Source organism: Miscanthus floridulus, chromosome 2 (genome assembly GCF_019320115.1).
Source record: "Miscanthus floridulus cultivar M001 chromosome 2, ASM1932011v1, whole genome shotgun sequence".
Taxonomy (NCBI): Eukaryota; Viridiplantae; Streptophyta; class Magnoliopsida; order Poales; family Poaceae; genus Miscanthus; species Miscanthus floridulus.
In genome coordinates, this window is record NC_089581.1 from 118,544,522 (window position 1) to 118,558,960 (window position 14,439).

Here is a 14,439-nt window from a genome sequence, read left to right on the forward strand (position 1 = left end):
GACACAAAATGAAGGAAAAGACAGTTATTTTCTTGATACAACATGACTTTAAAGTTAAAAGGAGGCGTCATTTACCTTTGGGGGAGGGCGAGCCAGCTTGAAGGCGTGTTCAATGGCGTTCAGTGCAACATAATTGGGATCGGCCAGGTTGAATAGCTCTCCAATCCTGGCCTTGATCTCCATCTTGTCGAGCGGCTCCTTTCTGGTCCTCGTCGGATCAGCGCCTCCTTGGTACTCGAAGCCAGGGTGAATCCTTTTCTGGCAAGGCTGAATTCTTCGGCTGATGAAGTTGCCGACAACACTCGGGCCATCAAGCCTTCCCCACGGGATCATCCCGAGCAGTTCGGCGATCTGCTCAAAGTTCTCGGGCCTCTCCGACCAGCTGCTTTTCTTCTCTGGAATCAAGCCCACATCGCACAGAGTGATGGTGTTCGGCTCTTCACGGATGTAGAACCACTTCTTGTACCACTCGTCCAACGAGGTGTTCTAGGGGCAGTGTAGGTATTGAGCCTTCATGCCGTCGCGCAGGTTCAGGTAAACGCCTCCGGCGATCTTCGAGCCACCGCTCCCTTTCTTCCGAAGACAGAATAGGTGGCGAAAGAGGTCGAAATGGGGCTGGAAGCCGCCATAAGCCTCGCAGAGATGGATGAAGGTGGAGACAAGAAGAATTGAGTTGGGATGCAGATTGCAAATCCCAATCTCGTAGTATAGACAGAGACCCTGAAGGAATGGGTGCACTGGAATCCCAAAACCCCTTTTGAAGAAATCTTCAAAGACCACAATCTCACCTGGTTGTGGATCGGGGAAGCTTTCTCCTTCCGGTGCACGCCATCCCGCAAGTGCCTGGTTGTGGAGCACTCCCATGGCGACGAGGTCCTCGATGGTCTGCTCGTTGCTCCGCGACTTCCACCATTCCTTCGCCATGACCCCGCCTTTCTTCTGGGCGTCTCTCTTCGCCATTAGTTCGTGCTTACGAAGTGGGTGGATGCGGGAGACCGAGGGGATTGGTGATGATTTTTGGGGAATAGGGTTCGGCAGGAGGAGGAAGAAGGTTGCGGCGGCGGATGATAATGGGGAATGGTATGAGTAACTTACCAGATCTGCATTATATAAAACAAAGATCACCGTCGTTTCGTCCGCCCGAGAATATTGGGAGTCGTGCGCACGCGCCGCAGACGGTTGTTCACACAACCTCGAAATCTGCGCCAATAAACGCGCTCCTTCGTTAACAGTGTACGCGCCTCTTCGTTGATGGTGTAAGGGGGCCCACACTGACACACCTCAATACAGGTGTCAACCGACTGTTTGCAAAAAAAAAAAAGAGAGAAGACAGAATGACGTACTATACCTATTTACTTTTTTGACCAGACGTGTCAGACTGGACTTGGCAGAGAATAGAGAGAAGTACACAAAATAATGGTACAAGCAGCGCAAGTGATCGTGGATTTGCCTTGACCACTAAAGTGCTCGGGGACTGCCCAGACCACTAAAGTGCTCGGGGACTGCCCAGACCACTAATGTGCTCGGGGACTGCCCAGACCACTACTGTGCTTGGATGCTGCCCAGGTCATTTTTGTGCTCGGGGATCGCTCCGACCACGGCCGTGTTCGGGGACTGCCCCGACCACTGCTTGCATAATGGTTCTCCTTGGCTACATGTGATCTGTACTCACATACAGTTAAGAGATTTTTCTTTAGACCTTGCTACAAGGCTCATACTTTGCCTTCCAGCAAGCTCGGGGACTAAGTGGGCACACTTCACCTTGCGGTGAATGTGTTTGTTTAAATTGACCCCTGTGTTTGAATGATTATGAGGAATATTAGTATGCTCGGGGACTGCCCCGACCACTGCTAGAATAGTGGTTCTCGTTGGCTACATGTGATTTGTACTCACATACAGTTAAGAGACTTTTCTTTTAGACCTTGCTACAAGGCTCATCCCTCGCCTTCCAGCAAGCTCGGGGACTACATCGGTACGATGCACCTGCCGGTGCATCTCGTATCGCCTGTACGACGATTGGGTTCTCAACATAACTGGGAATTCTTTTTAGACCCTGGCACCACGTGCCTATGTCACCTACTACCAGGCTCGGGGACTAAGTGGGCACACTTCACCTTGCGGTGAATGTGTTTGTTTTTCGACCCCTACGCTTCTGATGATCAAAGGTGCTACGCTTCAAGATGCACTTACATTTCTTTTCAGAAATACAAGTGGGCACACTTCCTGGGACAGATATCTTTTTCTTTTTTCTTAGGAGCACCATACATTCTTCGGACAACCTACTTCTCCGGTGATGATGGTGGTCGGAGGCGTCAAGAACTCAAGCCTCGCTTGTCGGAGAAGGTTCAAAAGGCGTGTCGCAGCATAATACATGATGCTCGGGGACTAGCTGTGGGGGTATTAACCCCTATACCCTTACGGCTAAGCTTGGGCTGGCCCGGATCGATGGGTTCAGTCCACCCGAAAGATGACGTGCGGCCCAGTTAACCTGATCGGAGTCCCGCACAAGGAATCAAGACGGATTTGGCAACCAAGCAGGATCCTGGTCGGTTAGAATAGGAATCCTTATCCGGCCAGATATGGCAGTTGTAACTGACTAGGATTAGTTTCCAGATCTGTAACCCTGCCCCCCGGACTATATAAGGCGGGCAGGGGACCCCTCTAAAAGATATCTCTCATTAACATACAGCAATACAAATCAGACGCATGACGTAGGTATTACGCCTTCTTGGCGGCCGAACCTGGATAAAACCTCGTGTCTGTCTTGCGTCACCGTCTTGTTTGGGGCTTGCGCATCTGTCTGCCGATAATCTACTACCTTGGGCATACCCCTAGGTAGACTGCCGACCATATTTCGTCGACACAAGCGTTTTCACAATGTTTCATCTGTTTCAGACATATGTTTGCAAGCGTTTCACACATATATGGCAATAGTATGTTCCAAATGTTTTAGTCTTATATTGCGGTAAGTGTTTTCATGTTGCAAGTTGTAAGTGTTTATGTGGAAGCTGCATATGTTGCAATGGCTATACATGTACGTTGCAAGTGTATGTTTTATCTGTTTTTAGAAGTATATTGCAAGTGTTTTATCTGGATGTTGCATATGTTGCAGTGGCTATACACATATTACAAACGTATGTTTCATCTGTTTCAGACATACGTTGCAACAAGTGCTTCAAGCTACAAGTGTTTTCATTAGCCTGCACGGAAAGCGAGCGCAAGCAGAGACGGTCCCGCGTGCATGCCCACTGCCATGGCATGCATACGCAACAATATGGGCCTTGTTTAGATGCCATCCAAATTCCAAGTTTTTTCACTCTCTTTCCATCACATCAATTTTTAGCCGCTTGCATGGAGTATTAAATGTAGGTAAAAAAAATAACTAATTGCACAGTTTAGTTCGAAATCACGAGATGAATCTTTAGAGCTTAGTTGGTCCACGATCGGACAATATTTGTCAAATAAGACGAAAGTGCTACTATTCATCGGATTGAAATTTTTTCGTAATCTAAACGAGGCCATGGCATGCGTAGGCACGCAGCAGCAGGCGCATGGGGCACGTAGCAGGAGCATATGGGTGCGTGTAGCAGGAGCTAGCAGGAGCCAGGGCAGCATGCGTAGACGTGTAGCAGCATGCGCATGCGGGCGCGTGCAGCAGGCGCGGCAGGCGCGGCGTCCGGATGCTAGCCACGCCAATATATTAATTCTCTTAAGTGCATCTCGTGAGGTTAAAGTCTCTTTGAACTGGACACTAATTTAATGATGATATAGGTGAGTAATTTAGATGTAAATTTCAAAGGTTACAAACTTACGATACAATGGCAAAGGTGGACAATTTAGATGCAAATTAGGTAAATAGCGGCTACTTTAGATTAGTGGATAATTTAGATGCAGATTTAGGGGTGTTCCTTTAAGTTGTTATTTGCAATCAAAGTAGTAATTCTTAGAAGAATAATATATACTTTCAACGACTATTATTATTACACATTTGCTAGAATTCAGTCGCCTGAGATTTCAGGCGTTGAGTTCGTGCGCTGTCTGCGGCTTTTTGCTGCTGAGCTGACGTAAGCAACACGAGAAGCATGACCGATGGTACCCACGTCGCCTGATTGTTTGCGAAAAAACAGGCGCCTGTATAATAGCAATCCCCTTATTATTAAATTTTTTTGAAAATGGAAAAGTTCTGGCTTTGGACCTCTCATAGAAGACTATATATTATTAATAATAATAATAATTAGAATCTAACAAATTGACGGTCAATGTTTAATTTTTAGGATTTTTTCCTGCTTCGGACCTCTTCATTTTTAGGATTTGTCACTTTTCCTAGTATGTTTAATGAGGATTAACGCTCTTTTAATTAGTAATATATAGTAAGATACTTAATAACTTTTATGTAGGTAGATTTGCGATTAAGCTAACATTATTATTATATCTAAATGCATTACGTGTTGAACTCATAATTCATTTACTTTGACTTCAGAACTCCCGTAAAAGTCACCATATATTAGATAACAATATCCTGTCATCTGAGTACGCAATGGATGCAATGATAGGGTTGCTAAACATTTGCGTGAATGACCTCATCGGTGACATAGCGCGCATGTGACCACATGCGCCTCATAAAGCTATACTTTTGCGCAGGCTAGCATTTTTTTTTTTTTTTTTGCCTCTTCTTAGTAGAGAACGGATAGCAATTCCAAGAGACTTAAGTATTATTAAATTATTAAATCAGAGGAAGCAAAGTTAGATCATCTCCAGTCTCCACCAGATTTTTTATACTCTTCCCTATCTCTTAAATAGAAAATGTAACAGCTGCAGCATCTCCTATCACATCTCTTCTCGCTATGTTATTCACCGTCATCTCTCCTAAAGAAAGGGGAGACCTATTCCTCTCCTAAAGCAGGGTGAGGTTTTGGCAATCTGCTAGAGCAAAAGTCTCTCATATCCTAAAGTTGCTTTTGAGAGATCTCCTATAACTTATTATAGGAGATAAAGAACAGGAAACATGGTGGAGATGCTCTTACAAGAAGTAAATGAAGAAAAAAGAAGAGACAAAGAAAATTAAGAGTAGCCTACTAATTACACATTTACACCATAGTTTGTGTCCATTGATCAAACGGCAGCGAAAGTTTTGACTTGACTTTGTGGGAGATCAACAGAACTTCCTTGAAGAAGAGGAGTCTGCAAGCACTATACTAGGTTGGACTCGTTTGAAAATTAAGTCCTTTCTTGCTATCCAAATTACCCAACACAGCAGCGCCACTGCTACCATGAAGAATTGTGACTCTCTTGGCCTTGAAATAGCTTGTGATTTCAGAGAAACTCCCATTTGGTGGAATGTCTAGATTGATGAATCTCCAACACTGTTTTGCAAAAATGACAATGGAGGAAAAGGTGTTGCAAAGTTTCTTCAACATCTCAGTTGCACAAGACAATTAATTGTAAGCATCCAAATCCATGTTGCTCCTTCTCAAGATTTTTGTTGTGCTTAGTCTGTCTGAAAGCTTCATGTTTGGTTTTGGTAATTGAATGACAACTAGTGGACTAACATTTTGCCTAAGTGTTGATTAATTTAGGTGAAGTCCACACCAAGGTGGTGAGGAAGGCTAGGACTTGGATGAAGCATGATCAATGCAAAATGGAACAATCTCACACTTGGAGAGAAGATGAAGAGGTGAAAACAAGCCCAAAGTCAAAGATGTATGTTAAGGGTTTTGTTTTTGCCGGTCGAGACGCAATGGAGTGCGTGGTTAGGTACTCGGGTTTAGGATACATAGTTATACTATTAAGAGGAGAGCTCTAAAGCTACACGGTTATCTAATGCCACTAGGTGTTGATATACATGCATATGCATTAGACCTAGTGACGTGGTGAGTAGCAGGCGAAAATATATTTTAAAACACTTTGAAAAATACTAACTTAGTGCTCAAATGTTTGGCAAAACATTTTGGAGTTAGCATGCTTGCTTGTGAAGATGAGAGAAAAGCACTTGATAGTGTTGTTTTGCACTCACCGGAGTGCTCCGGTGTGTCACCGGAGTGCTCACCATAGTGCTCCCACAATGAACTGACGTGGGCATAGTTTCAGTGTGCACACCTTAATATCCGGTGTGCACTGGAGTCATCTTGGAGAAGGCCTAATGGACCCACTTGCACATGGAGAAGGCCCACGAGCTCCATGGAGTTACCTGGTCAAGAGCTTGGCTCTTGTGAGGGCATCCTTGTGAGAGGCTCCAATGGGGATTAGAGGGAAGCGTGGGGTTCTTGATACCTCGGTAAAAATCGAGAGTCATCAACGGGAGTTTGCATTTTCTACCCTTAAGCTTCTGCATTTATATTGTGTACTTAAGTTGTGTGCTTTATATTCCTAGTCTAACTTGTTACATTAGTGATAGGATTGGAACCTATGTTGCATAACTCTTTTGCGGTAGAGATAGCAACACATTAGAGGTCGTGTTTAGTATTAAGTTGCCTAATTTAAACCCCCTCCCCCGTCTTAGGTGTCATGGTTCCTTCAATTTGGAATTAAATTTAAGAATTTTTGAATGATCTCGATGTTGACATGGTCTACACCACATTTTAGTTAGAACTTTGTAGTTGTCAAGTTTTTTATTTAAGTAGTTTAGTTTTTGAAATCTATTTTAAATTTTTCAAAAGACCTCAATTGTTAACATAGTCAATACCCAATTTATAGTGGTCTATGTGATCTTCAACTTTGTAGTAGACAAGTTTTTTATTCAATTCGTTTAGAGTACCAAACATATGTTTTAATTTATCATATTCTTATATTCAATTTTTTGAAATTTTTAAACAATCTCAGTTGGAGAATGTAGTGCTTCACAAGATCTAAAACTTTGTAATCGAAACCTTTTTTATTTTAGATTATTTAGCGGTCAAAATATTTAATCCAAGATTACAAAATGCTAATACAAAATAGTAACATCCTATACTGCAGTGGGTGGAGACATGTCACATGAGGCTAAAGATCATGGATTTGACTCTTTGGATACACATGATTTACAGAGATGAGCGGCTAAATACTTGCACTCTGACTAGATTTATAAAAAGATATATGAACATATGTAATACTAAGAGTAACTCTAGCAGAGCCCCTAAGTCCTCATCCTATTTATGAGGGCTCAGAGACCAAATCTATTCTCTAACAGGGTGCCTCCTAGACCCTCAAACTTGAGAGGAGCCTCAAATCCCCTCCCACCCCTCATTCCTAGGGGATCCTGGGACAAGCCCTCAAATCACTGTTTCTGGTTGTTTCCCATGTTTCCTTTCCTCGTTCGTGCGTCGCCAGTTTCCCCATCCGTGCACCACCCCGCTTTCGGCTTCCCCCGTCTACGTGCGCCATGCACTTCCTTGTCCACATGTCACTGGATCTGAGGGAGAGGTCACACCTCGAGCAAGAAAACAACACGGCAGCTCTAGCGACCACCTCCCCGGCTTCTTCCCTCCCCATGCATCAGCGCGTCACCCGAGTAGGCATTCGCCAGAGAGGTCACGTCCTGGCTCCTTCCTCTCCCGATGACTTCCCCGTGTCACCTCTCCCCGCTAGAGCCCCTCCCTAGCTGCACCACTCTCATCCGGAGCCATGGCTATTCCTCTCCGCATTGGAGCCCTTCCTGATGGCTGCGCCCCCAACATAGCCATGTTCATCAACGGAGAGAAGATAAAGAAAGAAGATAGGAAAGAGGATAACAAGTGGATCATATGGGTCGTTCTCTGTTAGAATGGATTGAGGACATTGTTTTGAGAGCTACTGCTAGAGTATAGCCTAGAAAATAGGGCCCTCAAAAGTATGGGAGCCCTCAAATAAAAAGTAAGGGACCTATTTTGTTGGCTATTACTAGGCTTCTCTAAGTGAATGTATCATCAAGATGTATTTCAGGTTAGAGTTAATGAAATTACTAATGCTCCGGATACTAGGGTATTTTTCTATAAATTAGTCAAAGTGAGAGGAATTTGATTTGGGGTAAAAGTAAAATGTTTTAAGTGTTTTGTATTCTCTCCGTTCCAAATTATAAGTCGCTTTGACTTTTTTGGTTCATCTATTTTGCTATGCATCTAGATATAATATATGTCTAGATACATAGCAAAATTGATGAACCAAAAAATCAAAGCGACTTATAACTTGGAACGGAGGGAGTAACATTTAGCGACAAGCATGGAACACCGCATATCCAGTTCTAGATGATCGATCTGAATGCTGTGTCATGACTTAAACTTAAATTATATATACAAAAAAAAACAAGCTCAGTAATGGTGAAAAAAAAGAAAAATGGTAACAGAAAGCAATACGATACAACCGTTCACGAGCATTCCAATCCTGGATAGTAGTGTCTGTCATCCTTCTAGTCTACTCTCTTCCTACAAAAAGTGTCATGGTTACTTTCCAAGAAGTGGAACACTTTCAACTTGAACAAATATAATACTTATGACACATAATTAGTATCATTAGATAAATTATTAATTATATTTTATAATAAACTTATTTAGAGATACAAATGATGATAATATTTTTTTACAAATTTAATCAAACTTAAGAAAGTTTGAAGTATGGGACGGAAGGGTTAGCTTATAGAAAAGGAGAAAAAATGTGTCATTATGTGTCGCTGTAATTCTTTTTTTTTATGAAACTGTCACTCTGCAATTGACTGTTCTTTCTCTTACCTCTAAATCAATTCGTTCTATCTTTCTGTCTTTATGGTTAGGAAACGGCTGGCTAATTGGCAAAGTGAAGATCTTTAAAACTGATCGGCCGTATAAAATCCAACACACAGCAGCTTCGATGACGAAAGCGATCACATCAGCTCGAAACTCAAGGTACGACGACTTGACGAGACGCTGAAGAAAGAGGCAGCTGTCCGGAACATGACGCATGCAAGGACGTCTAGATAGCCCGGACAGAGAAAAGGAAAAGAAAGAGCTCGAGCTCGTTTTGTATATAAATATATATATATCCACATACAACTACTACATGCAGCAAACTTCTCCTCAGTCACAACTGCACTAGGCCAAGAACTCGAACCACAAAAATGTCAGAGGCAGAGGCCGTGCGTGTGATCGGCCTATGGCCGAGCCCGTTCGTGATCCGCGTCCTGATCGCGCTGAAGCTGAAGGGCGTCAAGTACGAGCTCGTGGAGGAGGTGGTGGGCAAGAAGAGCGAGCTGCTGCTCAGGTCAAACCCGGTGCACAAGAAGGTCCCCGTCCTGCTCCACCGCGGCAAGCCCATCTCCGAGTCTCTCATCATCGTCCAGTACATCGACGAGGTCTGGTCCTCCGACGACGCGCCGGCCTTCCTCGCCGCCGACGCTTACACCCGTGCGGTCCAGCGGTTCTGGGCACAGTACGTCGATGACAAGGTAAGGCAAAACTAGCTAGTCGATCGAGCTCTTTCTCTGACCAATTCTGATCAGTTTTCAGTACCAATTTATAATGGTGTTAGAGTGAGACTAATCATGCTCTTCCTGGCTGGTTGACACTCACGCAGCTCCCTCCGGCGATCCGCACTCTCAGGGGAATGGATGACGGGGGCAAGGACGAAGCGGCGGAGCAGCTGTCCGCCGCCCTGCAGCTCTTAGAGGAGGCTTTCGTGAAGCTCAGCCAGGGGAAGCACTACTTCGGCGGCGACAGCGTCGGGTACCTGGACATCGCTCTGGTGTCGTATGTCGGCTGGGTGAAGGCGGTGGAGAAGATCGCCGGGGTCACTCTCCTGGACAAGGCGAAGGTTCCGAACCTGGTGGCCTGGGCCGATCGGCTCTGCACCCACCCGGTCGTGGTGGACGCGATCCCTGATGCCGACAAGTTCGTTGAGTTCAGCGTCACCTATGGGTCGTTCTCAAAGCCTATCAATGGTCCCAAGTGAGCAAAAGGGTCTGCTTCGTGATTTTCACTGCGCGTGTGCCGGTGGTGTCACTGTCAATAAGCTGTAGTCTGTGTCCTTCCACTGGAAATAAAGCTTTCTTTATCTTTGAAAAAAGTTTGTGCCCCTCAAAGGGAAATCGACGCGCATAACTTACTGAACTAGTCCATTGCCTTCTGTTTCAAGGATAAAGTCAAATTTAAGAAGATGGAGGTGCTAGCGGCCAGATGTCCGGTCCGACGCCTATGCAGACTGCCCTTGTCCGCTGATTTTTTTTTCGCTCCACACGTGAGGACTCGCCTCACACTCCTAGCCCGCCCATTCTGTCTTGATTCAAGGCCATTCGCCCCACCCCACACTCGCACCCCGCCCCCGTCGTGCCACGTCCATCAGCCCCCGCTCGCCACGCCCCATTCCTCAGTGTCCACGCCGTGCCACCATCACTCCCCACGCCCCTTAACTCTCGGAACAACGTGAAAAATGTACAACATGAAATACTTAAATGCAACATACGCATGCAACAAATAAAACATATATATGGAACATACACTTACAATATATGTATGAAACATATGCAATATCCAGATAAAACACTTACAACATGCAACTTGAAAACACTTACTGCAACATAAGACTCAAACAGTTGAAACATATGCAACATCCAGATTACAACATTTGCAACATACGTTTGGAACAGATGAAATATTTTGAACAAACCTCTGAAACACTTCCAACATGCCTATGAAACACTTGCAATATATTCAACGTGTGCAACATCCCCGATCTACTTTTGCAACATCCATATGAAACAATTGCAACATACCTTTGAAACACTTGAAACATACGCTTGCAACATATATTTTCATCGCAACATCTCCTTGCTGAGGTTGCGCAACGCAACAGCCACAACATCGACAGCGGCCACGACCTACTGGTGGGGAACAGTGGAGACCGTAGCACCTCGGCAGCACCTCACCGCGCGCGGGGGACGAGGCACGATGCGCGGTAGCGGTGGCGTGGCACGCGGCGAGCTGGAGCAGGCAGGGCGGGAGATGTAGCGCGGTGCTAGATGGGGGAGCCGCGCGGCGCGAGGTGGGGTGCGCGGCGGGGAAGACGGCAGCAGCGAGCGCACGACACAGCTGCACGCGATGGGTGAGAGCGATGGGAAAATATTTTTTAGAGAGATGGAGAGACACAGAGAGTAAGCATGCCTATTGAGCCAGTACGCGCAGGCCTAGAAAGCGGCGTTCGGACGGATAGATACCCGCTCGTGAGCATTACCGTTAAGGAAACGACAACACGACGTAGCCCCTTATGTTCTTAAAATAATGTTGTTATACGCCATCTGTAGGGAGGTGGTGCCCTTTGCAAGGCTGCCCTTTACCTCCCATCTCGCTAACTAGTGATCTAATTGCTCACGGCTCTTGAGATGATGACTCTTGCAGGGAATATTTATATGGTGTGTTGTAACACGGCTTCGGCGGGTGACGAAGGCCTCCGACAGCAAGCCTCCGACAGCAAGGCGTCGCCAAGGCGTCTTCGAGCATCTTAGGGCGGAGACCTGGCGTTGACTAAAGGAACTTTCCTGGCTACGCTCGTATGGCACTACACCAGGCTCGGCGGGCTTGTCGCGAATTCCGCCCAGGCCGGGCGCGGGCACCTCCGACCTATGCTCAGGCGGACGCCGCCCCGCTTTGGCTCACGGGCGTCTCCAACGATGAGGGCGGAGGCCGCCTTACCTATGAACTAATTAAACAAACAATCTTGCCTAAGTGTGTGCAGGTACTCAAGCGCAGGCACCCGTGGTCCGCGCGAGCGCGCCAGCATGGCCCCCGCGCGGCCGGGCGGAGACCCATGGTTGACGTCTCCGACCGGACCGGCAGAGACCCGCCAAGGCGATGGCGCCCCCCCGAAGACGGAGGCCAGCATCGGGAACCCAGGCCTTTGGGCCGAAGATCGAGGCGTGGTGGGCCGATCGCTTATGGAGGCCCGTTACTTGGAGACGGTGTGGCAGGATTGCCCCGTAAACAAGAGACCAATGGCAGAATATTCCAGGAATGTACTGTAGCAGTTGAGGGGCATTGTAATAAATTTTGTCAGGAAATAGTTGAGCCCTATAAATAGGGAACGCTTGTAACCGTGCGGATGAATGGTGAACGAATTAATGAAACCCTAGTTTTTTGTGCCAACTTCCCACAAGTACACCTGTCGTTCCTATCCCGAGCCTCCGCTCGAGGGCGAGCCCTGGCGGGTGGAGGCCCCTGTCTCCCTCACTCTGTCCAGAACCACCAGTTCCAACATTGGCGCCCACCGTGGTTTGCCCAAGACAAACCAACGATGGCAGGGAAAAGAAAAACCACCACTAGAGCAGCAACGACCATGGGTCAGAGAGGAAGGCCTAGGCGCACCACCCGCAGCACCTACGCAACCTCGCCAGTGGAGGATCGCACCAGGGCAGATGCCTAGGGTCAACAACCAGAACCCCAACATCCAGAGATCCAGGATCCGGAGGCCCAACCAAACTCAGGTACAACACTCGAGCAAGAACTGCAATAGCTGCAAGCACAGTTGCAAAGAGCGCAATAAGAGAGGGACAGAATGGCAGCAACATTCACAGCTAATCAGCAAGCCACTCAAGCGTCAGCACAAGTAGTAGAAATAAGGCAGCAGTTGGCAGTCCTACATGCTGAGATGCTAAGTATGCAGCATGCAGTACCAGCGTCAACCTCCGCGATCCCAGCCTCCACAGCAACACCAACCGCAAACATGCCTCCGCCAGTGACCAGCCCAACCACGACGCCATCTCAGGCGATACGGAGGCCTATCGACCCCAAGTCCCCACTCTCTGAAGGCATACAACAATTGCCATGGCCAACGGCGTACAAGCCAATCACACTACCAAAGTTCAACGGAAAGACAGACCCCCATCAGTTCATTATGAGTTATGAGGCAGCAGTAGCCTCCGCCGGCGGAGACGACGCCATCCTGGCAAAGTCATTTGTTATTGCTGCCGAAGGTGACGCGTTGGCTTGGTATTCCATGCTCAAACCAGGCACAGTCTATTCCTGGGAAAATCTTCGGGACAAGATATTGGCAAACTTCAAAGGGCTAGCAGCACAGTCGCTGACATCCACAGATCTGTTCCAATGCAAACAAATGCAGGGAGAGACACTACACGACTACTTTCGGAAATTCGTGCAACTAAAGGCGAAGGCACCAGACGTCCTAGAAGAGATCGCCATTGAAGCAGCGATCAAAGGGCTCTGAATCGGGCCGTTCGTAGCACACCTAGCAAGAAAGAAACCAACTTCCATACAGCAGTTGTACGATGAGTTCGAGAAGTACTGCAGATCAGACAATGACCTCCGGAAAAGGCTGAAGGAGCAGAGTCAAAACAGACAGCAAAACAACAGCAAAAACTCACAGAAGAGCTATGCGAACCAGAACGCATCAAATCAGAAACCAGGCCAGGGGCAGGTGCTTAGTATCGAGGGTCAACCTCACCCCGAACAAGGGCAACTGCCAGGGCCAGCAGGGCCGGAGACCTAAACCAGGAACCAAGGTAGGCAAGGATACCAAGGCAAAAACTAGAACAAAAACCACAACCACAAACAACGCAGGCCATATTGCATTTTTCACGGCGAAAGCGCAGGGCACACCACCAAAGATTGTCCAGAGACAAAGGAGACACAGGAAAGAACGAAGAACAAGCAGACCGCCCAACCTCCGGCACAGCATAACGCAAGGGAGGTCAACACCACCTACACAACTGGCCACCAGCAGTACTGCCCGATGTACCCAGTGCTAAACGCAAACCAAATACATCCCTCCACACTGGCCTCCGCCTATTACCCAGAATTCCTACCAGCATGGCGGTCAGCGCCCTCGCAGCAGCCCCCGGCGGGCAACTATAGGTCGGAGGCAAGCCTGACCTACATAAACCCAAAAACTCCCCACATAACCTACCTCGAAACAAACCAACCGCCACAAAACCAAAGCAGGTTCGAGTATCCGCCACAACAGCAGCAAATGCAACAACTGCCTCCGCCACCACCTCACAACCAACCCCCAACACCAAAAAACGAGCCAAACCCAGAAAACCAAGTCAACCCTCATGGAGCACTGCCAACAATAGGCATGATACTGCCAATCGCCGGAGGATCATCAATGGAGTTTCAAACGAAAAAGCAGAAAAAGAATCACCTCCGCCTGGTAAACAATGTAGCAGTCCAGGGCACAGCAAAATACACAGATTGGTCCAAAGTCCCAATCACCTTCATAGAAGAAGATCTCCAGCTAGAAAGCTACCCTCACACAGACGCAATGGTGATCAAAACAAACATAGCAGCATGAGAGATAAGCAGAGTGTTGATTGACACTGGCAGTTCAGTAGATATCATCTTCGCAAATGCCTTCGACCAAATGAAGCTCAGCAGAAATCAATTACAGCCCTCCAAATCCCCTTTAATAGGATTCGAAGGCAAGCAGATACAAGCACTAGGAAAAATATCACTCCCAGTGTCGTTCGGAACCCAAGCAAATGCTAGAACCGAGTACATAACCTTTGAC

The 14,439-nt window shown here is 47.0% G+C and overlaps 1 protein-coding gene across 1 annotated transcript; it reads left to right on the forward strand.

Moving 5' to 3' along the window:
* Positions 1–8,984: 8,984 nt before the first annotated feature.
* LOC136539470 (glutathione S-transferase U17-like) lies at positions 8,985–9,987 on the forward strand. Its single transcript, XM_066531430.1, has 2 exons — positions 8,985–9,370; positions 9,499–9,987. The coding sequence occupies exons 1-2, from the start codon at positions 9,044–9,046 to the stop codon at positions 9,871–9,873; spliced, it is 702 nt and encodes a 233-aa protein (XP_066387527.1). The 5' UTR covers positions 8,985–9,043; the 3' UTR covers positions 9,874–9,987.
* The last annotated feature ends 4,452 nt before the right edge of the window (positions 9,988–14,439 follow it).

Coding starts and splice junctions, on each gene's coding strand:
- LOC136539470 (XM_066531430.1), top strand. CDS start 9,044: ATGTCAGAGGCAGAGGCCGTGCGTGTGATCGGCCTATGGCCGAGCCCG. Junction 9,371..9,498: donor CACAGTACGTCGATGACAAG/GTAAGGCAAAAC, acceptor ACACTCACGCAG/CTCCCTCCGGCGATCCGCAC.